At 29.0% G+C, this 16,047-nt stretch overlaps 3 protein-coding genes across 3 annotated transcripts; 1 reads left to right on the top strand and 2 right to left on the bottom strand. All coding sequences in view use genetic code 12, as the record gives it.

Moving 5' to 3' along the window:
- Window positions 1-2,199, bottom strand: KGF55_005409 (uncharacterized protein; the record flags this gene model as incomplete). Its single annotated transcript, XM_051760419.1, has 1 exon — window positions 1-2,199. A coding segment is annotated over one exon (2,199 nt), but the record flags the coding sequence as incomplete, so codon positions are not given.
- Window positions 2,200-6,235: 4,036 nt separating this feature from the next.
- KGF55_005408 (uncharacterized protein) lies at window positions 6,236-10,501 on the bottom strand (the record flags this gene model as incomplete). The annotated part of the gene is made up of 1 exon (XM_051760418.1): window positions 6,236-10,501. One exon carries the CDS (start codon window positions 10,499-10,501, stop codon window positions 6,236-6,238), a length of 4,266 nt encoding a protein of 1,421 aa, XP_051611949.1.
- Window positions 10,502-12,403: 1,902 nt separating this feature from the next.
- NMD5 (Nmd5p) lies at window positions 12,404-15,550 on the top strand (the record flags this gene model as incomplete). Its single annotated transcript, XM_051760417.1, has 1 exon — window positions 12,404-15,550. One exon carries the CDS (start codon window positions 12,404-12,406, stop codon window positions 15,548-15,550), a length of 3,147 nt encoding a protein of 1,048 aa, XP_051611948.1.
- Between the last annotated feature and the right edge of the window lie 497 nt (window positions 15,551-16,047).

Here is a 16,047-nt window from a genome sequence, read left to right as displayed (position 1 = left end):
AGCTGTAGCAGTTGATGTTGAAATAGTTGTTCCTGAATAAAACTGAGTTCTAGTTTTAATAGGATTTGACGGGTAATTAACAATTACTGAATCCTGGCCACCAAAACTATTTGTAGCAGTTGATGTTGAAATAGTTGAACCTGAATAGAACTGAGTTTTAGTTGTAGTTGGATTTGATGGATAATTAACAATAACTGAATCTTGACCTCCAAATGTAGCTGTAGCAGTTAATGTAAATATTGTGGATCCTGAATAATATTGAGTTTTAGTTAAAGTTGGATTTAATGGATAATTTACAATAACTGAATCTTGGCCACCAAAACTGTTTGTAATTGTCGATGTTGATATAGTTGCACCTGAATAATATTGAGTTTTAGTTGTAGTCGGATTTGAAGGATAATTAACTATAACTGAATCTTGACCACCGTAATTAGCTGTAGCAGTTGATGTAAAAATAGTAGATCCTGAATAATATTGAGTTTTAGTTGAAGTTGGATTTGATGGGTAATTAACTATAACTGAATCTTGGCCACCAAAACTGTTTGTTATTGTCGATGTTAATATAGTTGAGCCTGAGTAAAACTGAGTTTTTGAAGTAGTTGGATTTGACGGATAATTGACGATTACTGAATTTAGTCCTCCAAAAGTGTTCGTGATTGTGGAAGTCAATATAGTTGATCCTGAGTAAAACTGTGTCTTTGATGTAGTCGGATTAGATGGATAATTGACAATTACTGAATCTTGACCTCCAAAGCTGTTGGTTATTGTAGATGTTGAAATAGTTGATCCGGAATAAAATTGAGTTTTCGAAGTCGTTGGATTTGATGGATAATTAACAATTACTGAATCTTGTCCTCCAAAACTATTTGTAGCAGTTGATATTGAAATAGTTGATCCTGAATAAAACTGATTTTTAGTTGTAGTAGGATTAGAGGGGTAATTGACGATAACTGAATCTTGTCCTCCATAGCTATTTGTTATTGTGGATGTTGAAATAGTTGATCCTGAGTAGAACTGTGTTTTAGATGTGGTTGGATTCGATGGGTAATTAACGATAACTGAATTTATACCTCCATAGGTGTTAGTGATTGTAGAGGTCGATATAGTTGATCCGGAATAGAATTGAGTTCTTGATGCAGTTGGATTTGATGGATAATTAACAATAACTGAATTTAATCCTCCATAACTATTTGTTATTGTGGAGGTTGATGTAGTTGATCCAGTATAAAATTGAGTTTTTGAAGTGGTTGGATTTGATGGATAGTTAACAATTACTGAATCTGTACTTCCAAATCCATTCGTAGAAGTCATAGTGGTTAATGTTGAACCAGAATAATATTGAGTAATAGTTTTAGTTGGATTGAAAGGATAATTAACAATAATTGTATCTGTTCCACCAGGAGTATTAACTTGTCTCGTAGTTGAAGTATAAGCATTATTCCAATTGGTTGTAATGACGGTAGCAGTATTTGAAGGTACTTGGACCACTACAGTATTCGTTGCAGATATACCATTTGTTTGAGTTGTTGTTGAAGTAAAAGTATTGGACCAAAATTGGGTTGTAGTTGTAGCACATTGAGGATTTATCCAACAATAATTTGGTATAACTGCATTTGAAGTTGATTGTGAAGGATTATTGAAATTCTGATTTAAGGTATATGTGAAAGTCTTTGTAAATAACCCTAATAATGTAGCAGATTGATAATAAACATTAAAATTATCTGGCAAACACCATAATCCATTGTGCTGAGATGCAGCAACGACAACAGTTGAAGTGAATTGAAATTTTGATGAATAAGTAAATAAAGCGTTAAAACCATTTATTAAAACTGATGATTGATATTGAGAATTCAAATTATTCACAGTGGTTGTAATTGAAGTACCTCCAAATAAATTAAAAAATGAACTTGTATCACCATTGATTTCAAAATAAAAAGTTATTGCAAAATTTCCATTACCAACATTTGTAACACTTTGAACGTTAAATATTGTTGAAGGAACTGGGTCAAAAAGGGTTCCTCCTCCACCGTTTCCTTGACTCCCAATTCTAGTCAATATATAATCTTGAGATTGACCATTACAAACTAAAGGTATCTTTTGGAGTCCTAATGATTGTGTATAATCATAATAATCTGCTGCAAAAACTGTTGTAATCAAATGTAATATTGATGAAAGTACTATTATTAATGATACTCGCATAGAAAAAATAATATTATTTTATTAATGTTAATGGATAATAGTAATAAAGTAGAGTTGAAATTTTGTGTAACTTTAGATTGAATTTTTTAACATAAACTTTTTGATAGTATTGAACTGAAAAATTGAAAAATGAAGAATTGAAAGCTAGAAATTGAAATTATTGAGTTGTTGATGTGAATGAAAAGTGATGATAAAAATGTTAAAGTTGAAAAATTATGAATATAATGTATTATAAAACATATATATTCAAATCTACATGGGTTTTGAAATTATTTAGTTTTACGATAATTCTTTAGTAATGTTTGAAAGTCAATTTTTCAGTAAATCTAACTTTTAAAGAAGAATTTAATTCTACTACCCTTTCTTTCATTAAATTACCGAATAGAAAATCATGCCATCCTTATGATTAACATTGTATGCATTTATCCTTCCATTCTTTACTACTTGATTTGTGATATAAATTTGTATTAAAACAATTTTAATGAGCTAAATTGGTAGCTATTACATGTTAATCTCTTATAATTTTATTTACGATGCAGAAAAGGGTTTTTCAATTTTGTATGTACATAATAAGTAATTATTCTTTTTTGAATGCAAGTTATACAATAAGTTTAAAAGTACAGAAAGTTTAACATTTTTAGCATCCAGAGCCTACTAAATAGAACTAAGAAAAAATTTTAGGTATTAAAAAGTACTAAGACTAAAGAGGGATCAAGTTGAAATAAGGTAAAAAATATCCATAAAATGAGTAAAGAATGAATGTTTTAAAATTTAAATCAATAAACTTTAAATTTCTCTAAAATAGTATGGGATACAAAAGGAACAATAATTTTAAACGGTTTGATTCAATTTATCTTAACTTCTTGCTAGATAAGTTTGTGTTTGTTCAACTGGGTCTTTCCTTTTATGATTGTCCTAAAAGACTTAATTACAATCCCCCCTTTTTAATTATATTGAGTAGCTAAATTGTAAATGATTATGAGTAATGAGGAATTAGTAAATAATTAAAGATTATGAGCAATTAGTAGCATCTACTAGGGCAATAGGATGCACAAAAAATGATTACGGAAAATTGCATAATAAAGGAGTTTCAAAAAGATTTAAATTTTGATTAAAACTATAATTCAAATGTTAAACTCACCAGTTAATTAATTTTAAATTGATTCAAAAAGAACATACAAATTTTAGACAAAAGAAATTTGAATTAGGGAATAGGGGATTTTGTGACTAAGTCATTCTTTAAATTTTTAGGTAATGCAACCTATATTAGTTTTTCGGAATATTTCCAGTTATATAGAATTTGAAAATATGAGTGTGTGTAAAGAATTGTATTCAGTTATGTAAATTTGAGAGAGAAAGAGCAATATTATTCCTATTCTAGATGATCAATATCGTATCTTGAAATCTTAGGTTCAAGATTATTAAACTTCTGTAAATCTCTCGTAAATTTCTATTGATTTTCAATTATAGTTAACCTATTGTTAATTTGTTTTGTGTAAAAAAGTACTACAAATGTCATTGTGTCACAAAAGCAAGCTTAAAGTTAAGTATCAAACATTCAATAATAATTAAAATTTATATGGACAAATAACATTTGTATCGATGCATTGAGTGGCAATTCAATTTACAAAAACAAGATTGTTAATTCTAATACTGATGTATCGCATATATGTGGCAAACTCCAACTTCTGTCCCAAACAAAATCTATATTAGAGATCCATATGAATTCATCTTCGGTCAATTGAAACCTTTGGATTTTGATGTGGTGAGATTTCTTGTTTAAATCGATAGAGGATCAGCAATAATAGGGTCTCCACTATCCGAATATGATCTATTGTTTTATGAATTTACAAAGGAAACTTAAACTTAATTTACAAAGGAAACTTAAACTTAATTCAAATCATCAATTTATACGTTTGACCAACTTCTAAAAAACATTGGTTATGATTTCTCTGTTTGTGATACAATCTTCAGCTCAATTAAACTTAATTCGGGTAAATGTGATACTTCCTAATTAAATGTAAAATTACCAATATATTGGAATACCAAAATATTACAAATCTACATAAAAACTTTTGCCCATTTGTCAATTACTATTACAATCGAGCCATTCAGTGATGAGTACTTAAATTTTTAAACAAAGCCTAGTAAAAGGGTTCCACAATTATTGATTTCTTTTCTTTTTACAATTTTGCCTTAATCAGATATGATATGGAATGAAATTTATGATGTTGTTGGGTGTTGTCATTTAGATTGAAATATTTCGCTTAATTGTTCGTTTGGATGATCGACGATCATCTTTTGCAGGATGTCTGCTTTGAAATAAAAACTTAGATGTTAACATGATCAGAAAGCCTTTTTCTTAGTTCCATTAATAGTATAACAGGAAACTTTCCTTAAAGTTTTAGTTAACCAATTATTATTGAAAGGGGGTTGAGTCTCGTGATATTGCTTAATTTGGATGCCTTCATGAAATCATTCAAGAATAATCATCCTTGTTTGCTCGGTTATCAAAAAAGAAATTCTATAGTAGATGAGATCAGATTAAACGGCGTTAGTTCAGTTTTCTTTATCAGATATAAATCTTTAATAGCAATGTGGAAATTTGGATTGAAAGGGTAAAAAGCTTCATTGAATGTAACAAGACTTAAAAGACGATAATTTAAAAAGGTGACTAAAATTTAGATATACCCTGTTTAGCATCTAGAAATAAAATATTTTATTTCTCCATCATACATTTGAATTACTTTTGAGACATAAGCTTTAGGCTAAGTTAAAATGTATTCAATAAGGTTTTATCGTCAATTTTTGAAATAAAAGTGTAAAATTTTTACTCCACTCGATTAATAACAAACATTCAATCTATGATATAAAGTTGACAAGTCATTTTGAATACTAATACTCATTTGAACCCAGTCCTAATCACAAACTAAAATTCTGGTCGAGTAAATCTTTATTAAATAAAGATAAAAATTGATGAATTAGTACGGATGTCTCTAATTTCTTATGTTTTACGAAAAAAATCTTCATTTTAAACTTATTCTAGTACTAAAACCTGCAAATTTGAGTGAGTGGTTAATATTTTCTCTCTTGTCAATAACAACTCGAGTGAAAGTACGGATTGAAGGAGCCAATAACTACTGAACCTCCTGTTTTTCTCACTAGTTCCTTCCTCGTTTTTAACCTGAAACCAAAATGTATTACCCCAAACCAGGTTTTCAGTCTTACCATTAATGTATGTATGTTCGGAGGTTTTATCGTTCAGAAGAAAATCATTTTAAATTTTAAAATGAAAAATGGGGTCTTTAATCAGTTAGGAGGTGATACATACACTATAAACAGCAAAATGTATTTGGGCTTAAAAAAAAATGGAATTTTAAAGAATCTAATTTAAGGCGGTCCGGTTTATTCAAAAGTAGGATAGATGAAATTTTAATACATGAATTGATGATAGCTTTGTTTGAAGGCGTAGTTTGGTACATTATTTCTTCTTAGCTAACTTATGTTTGATTAAATGAATGATAGGTTGAAAAAGAATACCGTTTCATTTACGAATTACAACAAATCTTTGAAATTAAAGTTTGAGGCGCTCATGCAAGGACCAGATTTTATTTAAGAGAGTAAAGTTAAACTTGATGCTGAATAAAACTCTGATAAACTTATGAAAAAAATCGAAAATCTAAATGACAATCATTTTGATTTTGTCTTAAATCAATCATACGGTTTCTACTGTCCGTTAATTTTGACAAGTTATAAAGAAATAAAAATTAGCTAGTTATTTGTTCTATGCTGTAAATCCTCGTAAAAAAACGAAATGGTAAAAAAGTATAAAAAAGCACTGACTTCCATTTTTCAACAAAAGCTCATATACCTAAACTTATAACTTCAAGAGAATGTAAAAAGTAAAGCAAAAACTAATTGCATAATGTAAATTTAAATCAAATATTATAAAGTATATAAAAAAAAACTAATTAGGTCAAACTTTTATAAAATTAATTATGACAATAAATGGCATTCTTAAATAGAACTTAAACATCTAAAACAAAAAAGCTAATGGTAAACCAATGAATGCAAATGCATTATAACTCATGGTATTTGCAGCACCAGTGTATTCACTGTCAGAAGGAATTGAAACAGCACTGCTTGAGTATGAAGTAGAATCGACAAAATTTGATTCTTCCGAAATAGTAGCTGGAATGAGTGTAAATGGTTCTGAATATGAGGTAATTGTAATTCCTATAGTCTTAGTTATAGTTGTTGTTGATTCTTCATCACTGATGGTTTCAATTGTAACATATTGGGAAACCACTGGTGCATAACCTTCAAAAGTTGATGTTGGGATATATTCACAATTTTCATCTTCATCATCTTCATCAGCTTCATCATCCTCATCACCTTCAATATCTGGACAGCTGGTTTCAACAACATCAAATTGCTGAGTAGAGTAAGTACCAATTTCAATTGCGGTTGATTTACCTTCAATTTTTTCCGTTGTATGAGTCAAAATTTTTTCTACTTCACTGAACACTTCTTCAACTAATTCTTTTTCTAATGATTCTAATGATTCTTCTTCAGGTTCTGTAGTTTTTGTTTTTGTTGTTGTTGATTTTGATTCTGTTGAACTTTCCTCTAAAGTGTAAAATGTGTAAACAGGTGTTCCCACGGAATATGAATAAATTATTGAAGTTTCTGGTTCTAAAGTAGCCTCAATTGATGATGAATAGCTTGAAGTAAAAAACATACCATCGGTTTCAGTAGTTTTTTCAGATTTGACAAATGATTTCGACTCCTCAACATATTCTATAACATCTGTCTCTAAAATTTCTTCCAAGCTTGATTGTGAATATGTTTTAATTTCAGTAGTTTCAATAGCTCCAAAAGATTCAGCAAAAAAGTCTTCAAACTCTTCAGTAAATTGAGAATCTGTCTCAAATGTATCAATTAATGATGGTTCTTCAGTTGTGATTGGTTCATCAGTAATGATTGGCTCTTCTGTTATGATTTCTTCTTCGGTTGTAGCAGGTTCTTCAGTTGTGATTGGTTCATCAGTAATGATTGGCTCTTCTGTTATGATTTCTTCTTCGGTTGTAGCAGGTTCTTCAGTTGTAGCAGGTTCTTCAGTGGTTGCAACTTCAATCGTCTTAGCTTTCGTGGATTTGTCTTTAGTAGTTTTATCTTCAGTAGTTTTATCTTCAATTGTTTCATCTTCCCACGTTGTGATATCAGTAGTTGTAGCTTCATCAGTTGTAGAATCAGTAATTTTCCCTTTAGTAATTTTGTCTTTAGTAGTTGTATCTGCAGAAGTCTTGTGTTTAGAACTTTTCACTTCAATTGATGTAGCTTCAGTAGCTTTGTCTTTAGTTGTTTCAAATTCGGTAGTCTCATCTTCAGTAGTTGTGGATCCAGTAGTTAAAGCTTCGGTAGTTTTAGATTTAGTAATTTTATCTTCAGTAGTTGTTGTCTCAGTAGATTTGTCTTTGGTTGTCTTAGCTTCTGCAGTTGTAGATTTATTGGATTTATCTTCAGTAGTTTTCTCTTTAGTTTTGTCTTTAGTTGTCTTAGTTGTTTTAGCTTCAGTAGTTTTCTCTTCAGTAATTTTGTCTTTAGTTGTCTTAGTTTCGATACTTTTATCTTCAGTTGTTGTAGATTCAATAACTTTGTCCTTAGTCGTCTTAGCTTCAGTAGCTTTATCTTCATAAATTTTACTTTTAGTTGTCTTACCTTCAGTAGTAGTTGTCTCAAAAGATTCGTCTTTACTTGTCTTAGCTTCTGTAGTTTCATCTTCTGTAGTTGTAAATTCAGTAGTTATAGCTGCAACACTTGTAAACTCAGTTGTTGTTAATTCAGTAGTTTCATCTTCAATAGTTGTGAATTCGGTTGTTTCTTCTTCAGTAGTTGTAAATTCAGTAGTTGTAGCTTCAGTAGTTTCATTTTCAGTTGTTGTAGCTTCAGTAGTTTCATCTTCGGTGGCTGTAAATTCAGTTGTTGTAAATTCAGTAGTTTCATCTTCAGTAGTTGTAAATTCAGTAGTTATAGCCTCAGTAGTTTCATCTTCAGTAGTTTCTTCTTCAATACTTGTAAATTCAGTAGTTGTAGCTTCAGTAGTTTCATTTTCAGTTGTTGTAGCTTCAGTAGTTTCATCTTCGGTGGCTGTAAATTCAGTTGTTGTAAATTCAGTAGTTTCATCTTCAGTAGTTGTAAATTCAGTAGTTATAGCCTCAGTAGTTTCATCTTCAGTAGTTTCTTCTTCAATACTTGTAAATTCAGTAGTTGTAGCTTCAGTAGTTTCATTTTCAGTTGTTGTAGCTTCAGTAGTTTCATCTTCGGTGGCTGTAAATTCAGTTGTTGTAAATTCAGTAGTTTCATCTTCAGTAGTTGTAAATTCAGTAGTTATAGCCTCAGTAGTTTCATCTTCAGTAGTTTCTTCTTCAATACTTGTAAATTCAGTAGTTGTAGCTTCAGTAGTTTCATTTTCAGTTGTTGTAGCTTCAGTAGTTTCATCTTCGGTGGCTGTAAATTCAGTTGTTGTAAATTCAGTGGTTGTAGCTTCAGTAGTTTCATCTTCTGTAGTTGTAAATTCAGTAGTTTCTTCTTCAATACTTGTAAATTCAGTAGTTGTAGCTTCAGTACTTGTGAATTCAGTGGTTTCTTCTTCAATACTTGTAAATTCAGTAGTTGTAGCTTCAGTAGTTTCTTCTTCAATAGTTGTGAATTCAGTAGTTTCTTCTTCAGTAGTTGTAAATTCAGTGGTTGTAGCTTCAGTAGTTTCATCTTCTGTAGTTGTAAATTCAGTAGTTTCTTCTTCAATACTTGTAAATTCAGTAGTTGTAGCTTCGGTAGTTTCATCAACGGTAGTTGTAAATTCAGTAGTTTCTTCTTCAGTAGTTGTAAATTCAGTGGTTGTAGCCTCAGTAGTTTCATCTTCAGCAGTTGTGAATTCAGTAGTTTCTTCTTCAGTAGTTGTAAATTCAGTGGTTGTAGCCTTAGTAGTTTCATCTTCAGCAGTTGTGAATTCAGTAGTCTTATCTTCAGTAGTTGTAGATTCAGTAGTTTTATCTTTAGTAGTTGTAGCCTTATCTTCAGTAGTTGTAGCCTTATCTTTAGTAGTTGGAGCTTCAGTAATTATATCTTCAGTAGTTGTAGATTCAGTATGTTTGTCTTTAATTGTCTTAGCTTCTGTAATTTTATCTTCAGTTGCTTTAGATTCAGTTGTTTTAGATTCAGTAACTTTGTCTGTGGTAGTCTTAGCTTCAGTAATTTTATCTTCAGTTGTTTTAGATTCAGTAGTCTTAACTTTAGATTCAGTAGATTCCACTTCTTTAATATTTTCTTTTACTTCACAAACAGGTACTTTCCAACAATAATTATTAATTTCCAAATTTTTTGTGTAAAAACCAGTCCATTCTGCCCAATCAACAATTTCAGAATCATATATATTAATTATAGGATGATCATCAACTTCATTTTCCTTGGATTTATCATCTGTTTTAATAGTTCTTTTATCTTTTGAATTTAAAAGTTTATCAAAATTTTTTCCAACCGTATATTTAAAATCACTAAAAAATATTTGGGGCCATAAATGCGCTAAATTTGTAATTTTATATTCAAAACCAAAATCATCAGGTAAACAATAATAATCTCCATGAATTGATGGTTTAATTAAAATAGTAGCATCCATATTGAATCCAGATTTATAGGTATATTTTGCATTTTTACCAAATAACTTAATTGAATCTCCCATAATTGTAGAACCACAAGGATTTACTTCAACATTAAGTTCTGATGTTTCCAAAAGCTCTTTGAGATCAGTTGGATTTTTCAAAGCACTCAAATGAAAATCAACTTTCCAATTTGATTCATCAATTTTTTCAATTTTTGAAACACTAAAGTCAACGGTTGGATAGTATTTATTTGCAGTTTCTGGTGAATCAGAAGGTTTAGCTACACTTCTTTTATGATTTTTTTTATCAGTTTCTTCTTTGGCATGAGGATCAGTTTTAGTTTCAGTGGCTTTTTCTTTTTCATCAATTGATTTAATGGAAGTTTCAATTTCATCCAAGGTGAATGGTTGATAAGTTATAAAGTTTCCTTCACAATCAAAATTATTAACAATTAATGAATATTCTTTGGTAAAATCATGATATTCCTTTTCTACAACAACTGATGTTGGTGTACTAACACTTTTTGATGAAGTTGATTTGGCCGTTGTAGTAGATTTTTTCAGAGTGGTTGTTTTTTTAACAGTTGCACTTGTAAGTTGCAAAATTGCAAATGCCACAGCAATGAAACTGGTTTTGACCATTGTGATTGTTGATAATTTTTCAATGAGTCTGTTAAGTAAATTATTGAATACCTAAGTAGATCAAAGAAAGTTTAAGAAGTATATATAGATCACGATTGAGAATTGAATTTGGATTTGAGATTGTTATAATTTGCAACCAAATTTTAATTCTCTCTCATATTTCCATGTTTAGCAATACTTTTTTAAATAATAATCGAACTTTAAAGTTTATGACCTTTATAATTTAAAAAAGCGTACAACATCTAGAATATTGAAATGATTTGAAACAAAATTTGGGGTTAATAAATTGTAAAATTGAGTTTTTTTTCAAATTATTTTTTATGGAAATTTGTATACTTTTCCTAAAGTAGTGACTGTTTTTTTGTGTTACATTTGTTTTCAAATATTTTCTTTTTTTGTTTCAAAAACGAGAACAAAAAGAAAAAGAAATTATTATCATGTAATTTAAGTAGAATAGTTCATGATGTCTTGAATATACCATATACGATCAATTATTCTTATTTGATTATTTACCCAGTTTTGGTTTTTAAATTGATTATTTTGGCATTAATATGACAAAGCACTTTAAATTGGTTAAAGTTTTGGGACAAAATACGCGTACTTGTTTGTTTTTAAAACTTTATTTAGTTTGTGCCTAATACTGAATGTCAACAGTTAAACGTTTTACTTTTAAAATTAAATTATTTTTCGTAAAGAAGTTTATTTTTGACAATTCAGAGTAAATTACTGACTCTACAATCATATCAAAGCATAAACATTTTACTTGGTAATACGCGGTTTTACCGAGGAAGGGTTCTTCTCAAAACCTAAAAGTAAAAATAACAAGACTTTATAACGATTATAATAAAATATTACAACGATACCTTGAGAATTTGAAGTAACAAGAAAATTATTTATTATTAATGAATGGATGAGGCTTGAGTATAAGTGACTATTAACTTCAATGTCGCTTGATCACGGGCCTGTGCCGATTTTGAGAGTAAATGGCATGTTTTAAAGTTTGAAAAGTATTATTCTTTAGGTGGTAATGAAGTAAAAGTCAGTGAGCTTAAATTTCGAAATTAGTAAGTACCAATCCCATAAAAAAAGTGTATTTTACAAAAACTCATCATTCATTGATGGCTCGAAATACTTAGTTAGCTCTTGGTGTGTACGTTTCGAAGTTTTTTAATGCTTTGTTGCTTAGACATTTATTTACGAAACCTTAATTTTATACTGTAATTTATTTCATATATTATTCATACCTCAACAATATGTTGGATTATTCAGACATTCTTGCACCTATTTTGAATTGACTCTTATTCATATAAACTTTCTTGGAGGTATTCGAGTATCATATCGAAGCTTAAATTTTAATATCTCAAATCAATTTCTGTGAAACTTGTTCAATCCACGACACTGATGGATCTATTGAAATAGCTTTGATTGAATATGAATCTTCGTTCTTGAAAGGTTAAAGTCTTCCGTTTTGATATTCTCTTTACCTTGGTAGTTGTTTGGTACGATGCAATTGAGTCTAGAGGGCAACAGTCGATTTGAGCTAAGTTATTAATTGAAAATGTCTTACCCTGAAAATTATCAACTTAGTAGTGCCCGTCATATCGAAGGAAATGCATTTCAAGGTTGAATTCGACAGAGTTTTGGGTTTTCCTTATATCATACATTCTATAAATCTTCAATACCTCATAATACTATATTTCAGTGTTCTCAGTAATATCTTGGATACAAAAAATGAGATTTCAAAATAATTAGGGAAGAATTAGAAGAACTTCACAACTTTTTTTTTCAATAAGAAAATGAGAGACATTGAATTATTTTTATTGAATTTATTTACCAAGTAGTTACAACTATATTGCACCTAAGTTTCATATATACATTTATGATATTTAAATTTTGAAAACTATGGATTCACATCTAATCCTCGAGTGTTTTGCAGGAACATTACAAGCAGATTTGCAATTAAGAAATCAATGTGAAAAAAATTTAAAGGAATTATCATCTCAACAAGGATTTTTAGAATGTTGTTTAAATTTATTAAATGAACTAACCACTCCAACTCATATTAAAAAAGCAATTGCAGTATATTTCAAAAATAGAATCACTAGGTTTTGGAAATCAAAAGATGAACAAACTCATCCTAAAATCGGTCAAGATGAAAAAAATATAATTAAAGATAGAATATTACCCACTATTCTAGTGGTTGATTATAATATAAAGCAACAATTAATACCAGTATTAAGATTACTAATAGCAATAGAATTCGATAAATGGGATTCCTTATTAGATCAAATTGGTCAATTATTATCACAACTGCAAAATTCTGAACAAAATTTATATACTGCTATGCTTTGTTTTAACGAAATTACAAGAAAATTTAAATGGTCCGACAATCCATCTAGAGAAACAAAATTATATCCGATCATAAATCAAGCATTTCCATATATATTAAATATAGGAAAGTCTATAATTAATGATGTTACTCAAGGTAGAGATATTACCGAAATACAAGCGGAAATCATAAAATTAATTTTGAAATGTTATAAATTTGTTACGTATTATGATTTACCTGAACCTTTAAGAGTAAAAGACCAAGTATTTCAATGGGGTGAATTCCACGCATCAGTTATAAATTTAAAACCTCCATCATACGTAACAAATTCGTCTTTAAGTGAGCAAGAAAAATCTTTCTTACAAATTTCTAAATGTTACAAATGGGCAATTGCAAATGTTTTAAGATTATTTACAAGATATGCTTCATCAAATACTTTAAGTAAAAAAGTATCCTATAAAGGATTTCATGAATTATTTATTACTGATTTTATCCCACATTTCATTCAACAATTTTTAACTATAACTGAAGAATATTGTCATGGTGAAAGATGGTTATCCATCACAACGTTGTACCAATTGTTGGACTTTTTGAGTCATTGCATAGTGGAAAAACCAACTTGGACAATTATACATCCATATTTCGACACATTAATAACTCATTTAGTTTATCCAACCGTATGCCCTACAGATCAGGTTTTAGAAATTTATGAAGAGGATCCCCAAGAATATATCCATTTATGTTTTGATCTGACTAGTGGATTTGAAAACCCAGAATCTGCAGCAATAGGATTTTTTATAACTGCTTTATATAAACGAAAAAAATCATGTTGGGGTCCAGTATCGAACTTAATAAATTCAGAACTTTCAACTTTACAACAACAAGAAGAAACTTTAGATGTAGCTAAAAAGAAGGAAGGTTTGTTGAGAATATTAGGAAGTATATCAGGCTATATTCCAAAAGACGAGTTTGTTGAACAAATAATATCTAAATTAGTAATTCCAAATTTAAATTCTAAGCATGAATTTTTAAAAGCAAGAACAATTGAAGTATTATCACAATTTTCAGAAATTGATTTCCAAGACAAGGAGATCTTATCAAATTTAATACAAGGCATATTGAAAAATTTCGATGATCCAAATTCTTCGTTACCTGTGCAATTTAATAGTGCATTATCAATTCAAGCTTTTATAGTAAAAGACGAATTTAAACAAGTTTTATCAACAATTGTTTTACCAACAATGTCTAAATTGTTAAACTTATCAAACGAAATTGATAATGATGCTATTTCAGTAGTTATGCAAGAATGTGTTGAAAACTTTTCAGAACAATTACAGCCATTTGGAGTTGATTTAATGAGTAAGTTAGTTCAACAATTTTTGAAATTAGCAGTGGAAATACATGAAGCCTCAAAAGTTGATATTGATGAATTTGACTCGAATTATGATGATCAAACTGATAAACAAATGGCAGCTTTAGGATTCTTGAACACTATGATAACCGTCTTACTATCGTTTGAAAATTCTCAAGAAATTTGTCATAAATTGGAGGAAATTTTCTCACCTGCTATCGAATATGTATTGATTAATCAAATGGATGAATTTTTTGCAGAAACTGGTGAATTGATTGAAAATTCAACGTTTTTATTGAGATCAATTAGTCCAATCATGTGGAATAATTTTAAATTATTATTTAATGATTTTGAAAACGGTTCTGCATTAATGTATATTGAAGAATTAATGCCATGTTTACAAAATTATTTAATTTATGGTAAATCAGCATTGCAAAGTGATGATACTTTAGTACAATCAATGGTTATCATATTCCAACTTATGACTGCTGATTCAGGTGATGATTTAGGAGTTATTGATTTAATTTTAGCTTATGAATTTGCACAAACTTTGATTTTGTGTTTAGAAAACAAAGCTGAACCGTTGATTTCAAAATTTTTAGAAATTGTTTTGTCGAATGATTCAATAAATGATAAAAGGAAACTTAATAGTTCATATTCTATTAATTCATACAATGTCATAATCGCATCAATTGTATATTGTTATGAAACAACATTATCAATTTTAAGTAATTCAAACTTTTTAATCAAATTTTTAACAAATTGGTTCAATCTAATTCCAGAATTGCAAAGAGTTTATGATTTAAAGTTATCATTATTAGCATTAGTCAGTCTATCAAAAATATCGAACATCGATCAACAAATTCATGATTCCATATCAATCAAATATATTACACTTCTCAAAAAGCTATCTACAGCAATACCAAATTTGGACAAGAAAAGGAAGAACATAGATGAAATCAATTCAAATCCAAATTTTGAATTCAATGAAGAAATAATTAATCGTATTGGAGGAAACGAGGATGATGATGATGACTGGGAGGAAGACTTTGAAGATATTGAAGCAAACGAAGCAAATCAATTAGAAGATAATGATGAAACAAACAATGATGAAGCAACTCAACAATATATTGAATTTTTAAATTCAGAAGATTCGAAATTACAAAATTCAGGATTTTTTGATCAGAGTGAAGAAACAGTACATGAAGATCCTTTACAAAATACTCCATTAGATGAAATTAATCCTTTTGAAATTTTTAAAGATTATTTAAAAGATTTGCAAACAAATCAAATTTCAAAATTTCAAAGTTTATTTGGAAACTTAAATGAAGATGACCAAAAGTTGATTATTGATTTGATTAATCTCTAATATTTTTGGTTTATATTCAATTCAACAGTAGGAACTTTATAGACAATCCTTTTAATATAGATAAAATACAACATATTTCGAATTCAAAGTAAAAGTTTTGTTGAATATAAAATTTGATTGAAGCAAGGCTTTTTCTAATATTCACATTTTGTATTTATACTATTTATTAGCCCATCTGCCAATATTATTCTAAAAACTCCTATTTATAGGAATATCCTCGAATTATCAGGTCTTACCGAATCTACTAGCGTTATGATTTATAGGTCTAATATATAAGATGTGCAAAAACCACATAATTATACTGAGGCGGATGTAAAAAATAGTCCCAATTTATGTTTAAAATTTAAAGCGTTATGTATGAGAACTTCTTCTGACAAAACTGTGGTAATAGTTTAATCTACATCGACACGAGAGAGATTTTTTATCAATGTGTGAACATCGTTCATACCTCTTGTTCAGAAAAGAGCAATAGTACGAGTATAGAAGTTCTATCAATA

This window comes from Candida pseudojiufengensis (assembly GCF_024610245.1).
Source record: "Candida pseudojiufengensis strain CBS 10847 chromosome Unknown scaffold24, whole genome shotgun sequence".
NCBI lineage: Eukaryota > Fungi > Ascomycota > Pichiomycetes > Serinales > Debaryomycetaceae > Lodderomyces > Lodderomyces pseudojiufengensis.
The sequence above is the reverse complement of the archived record's forward strand: the minus strand, read 5'-3'. Positions and strand labels throughout refer to the sequence as shown.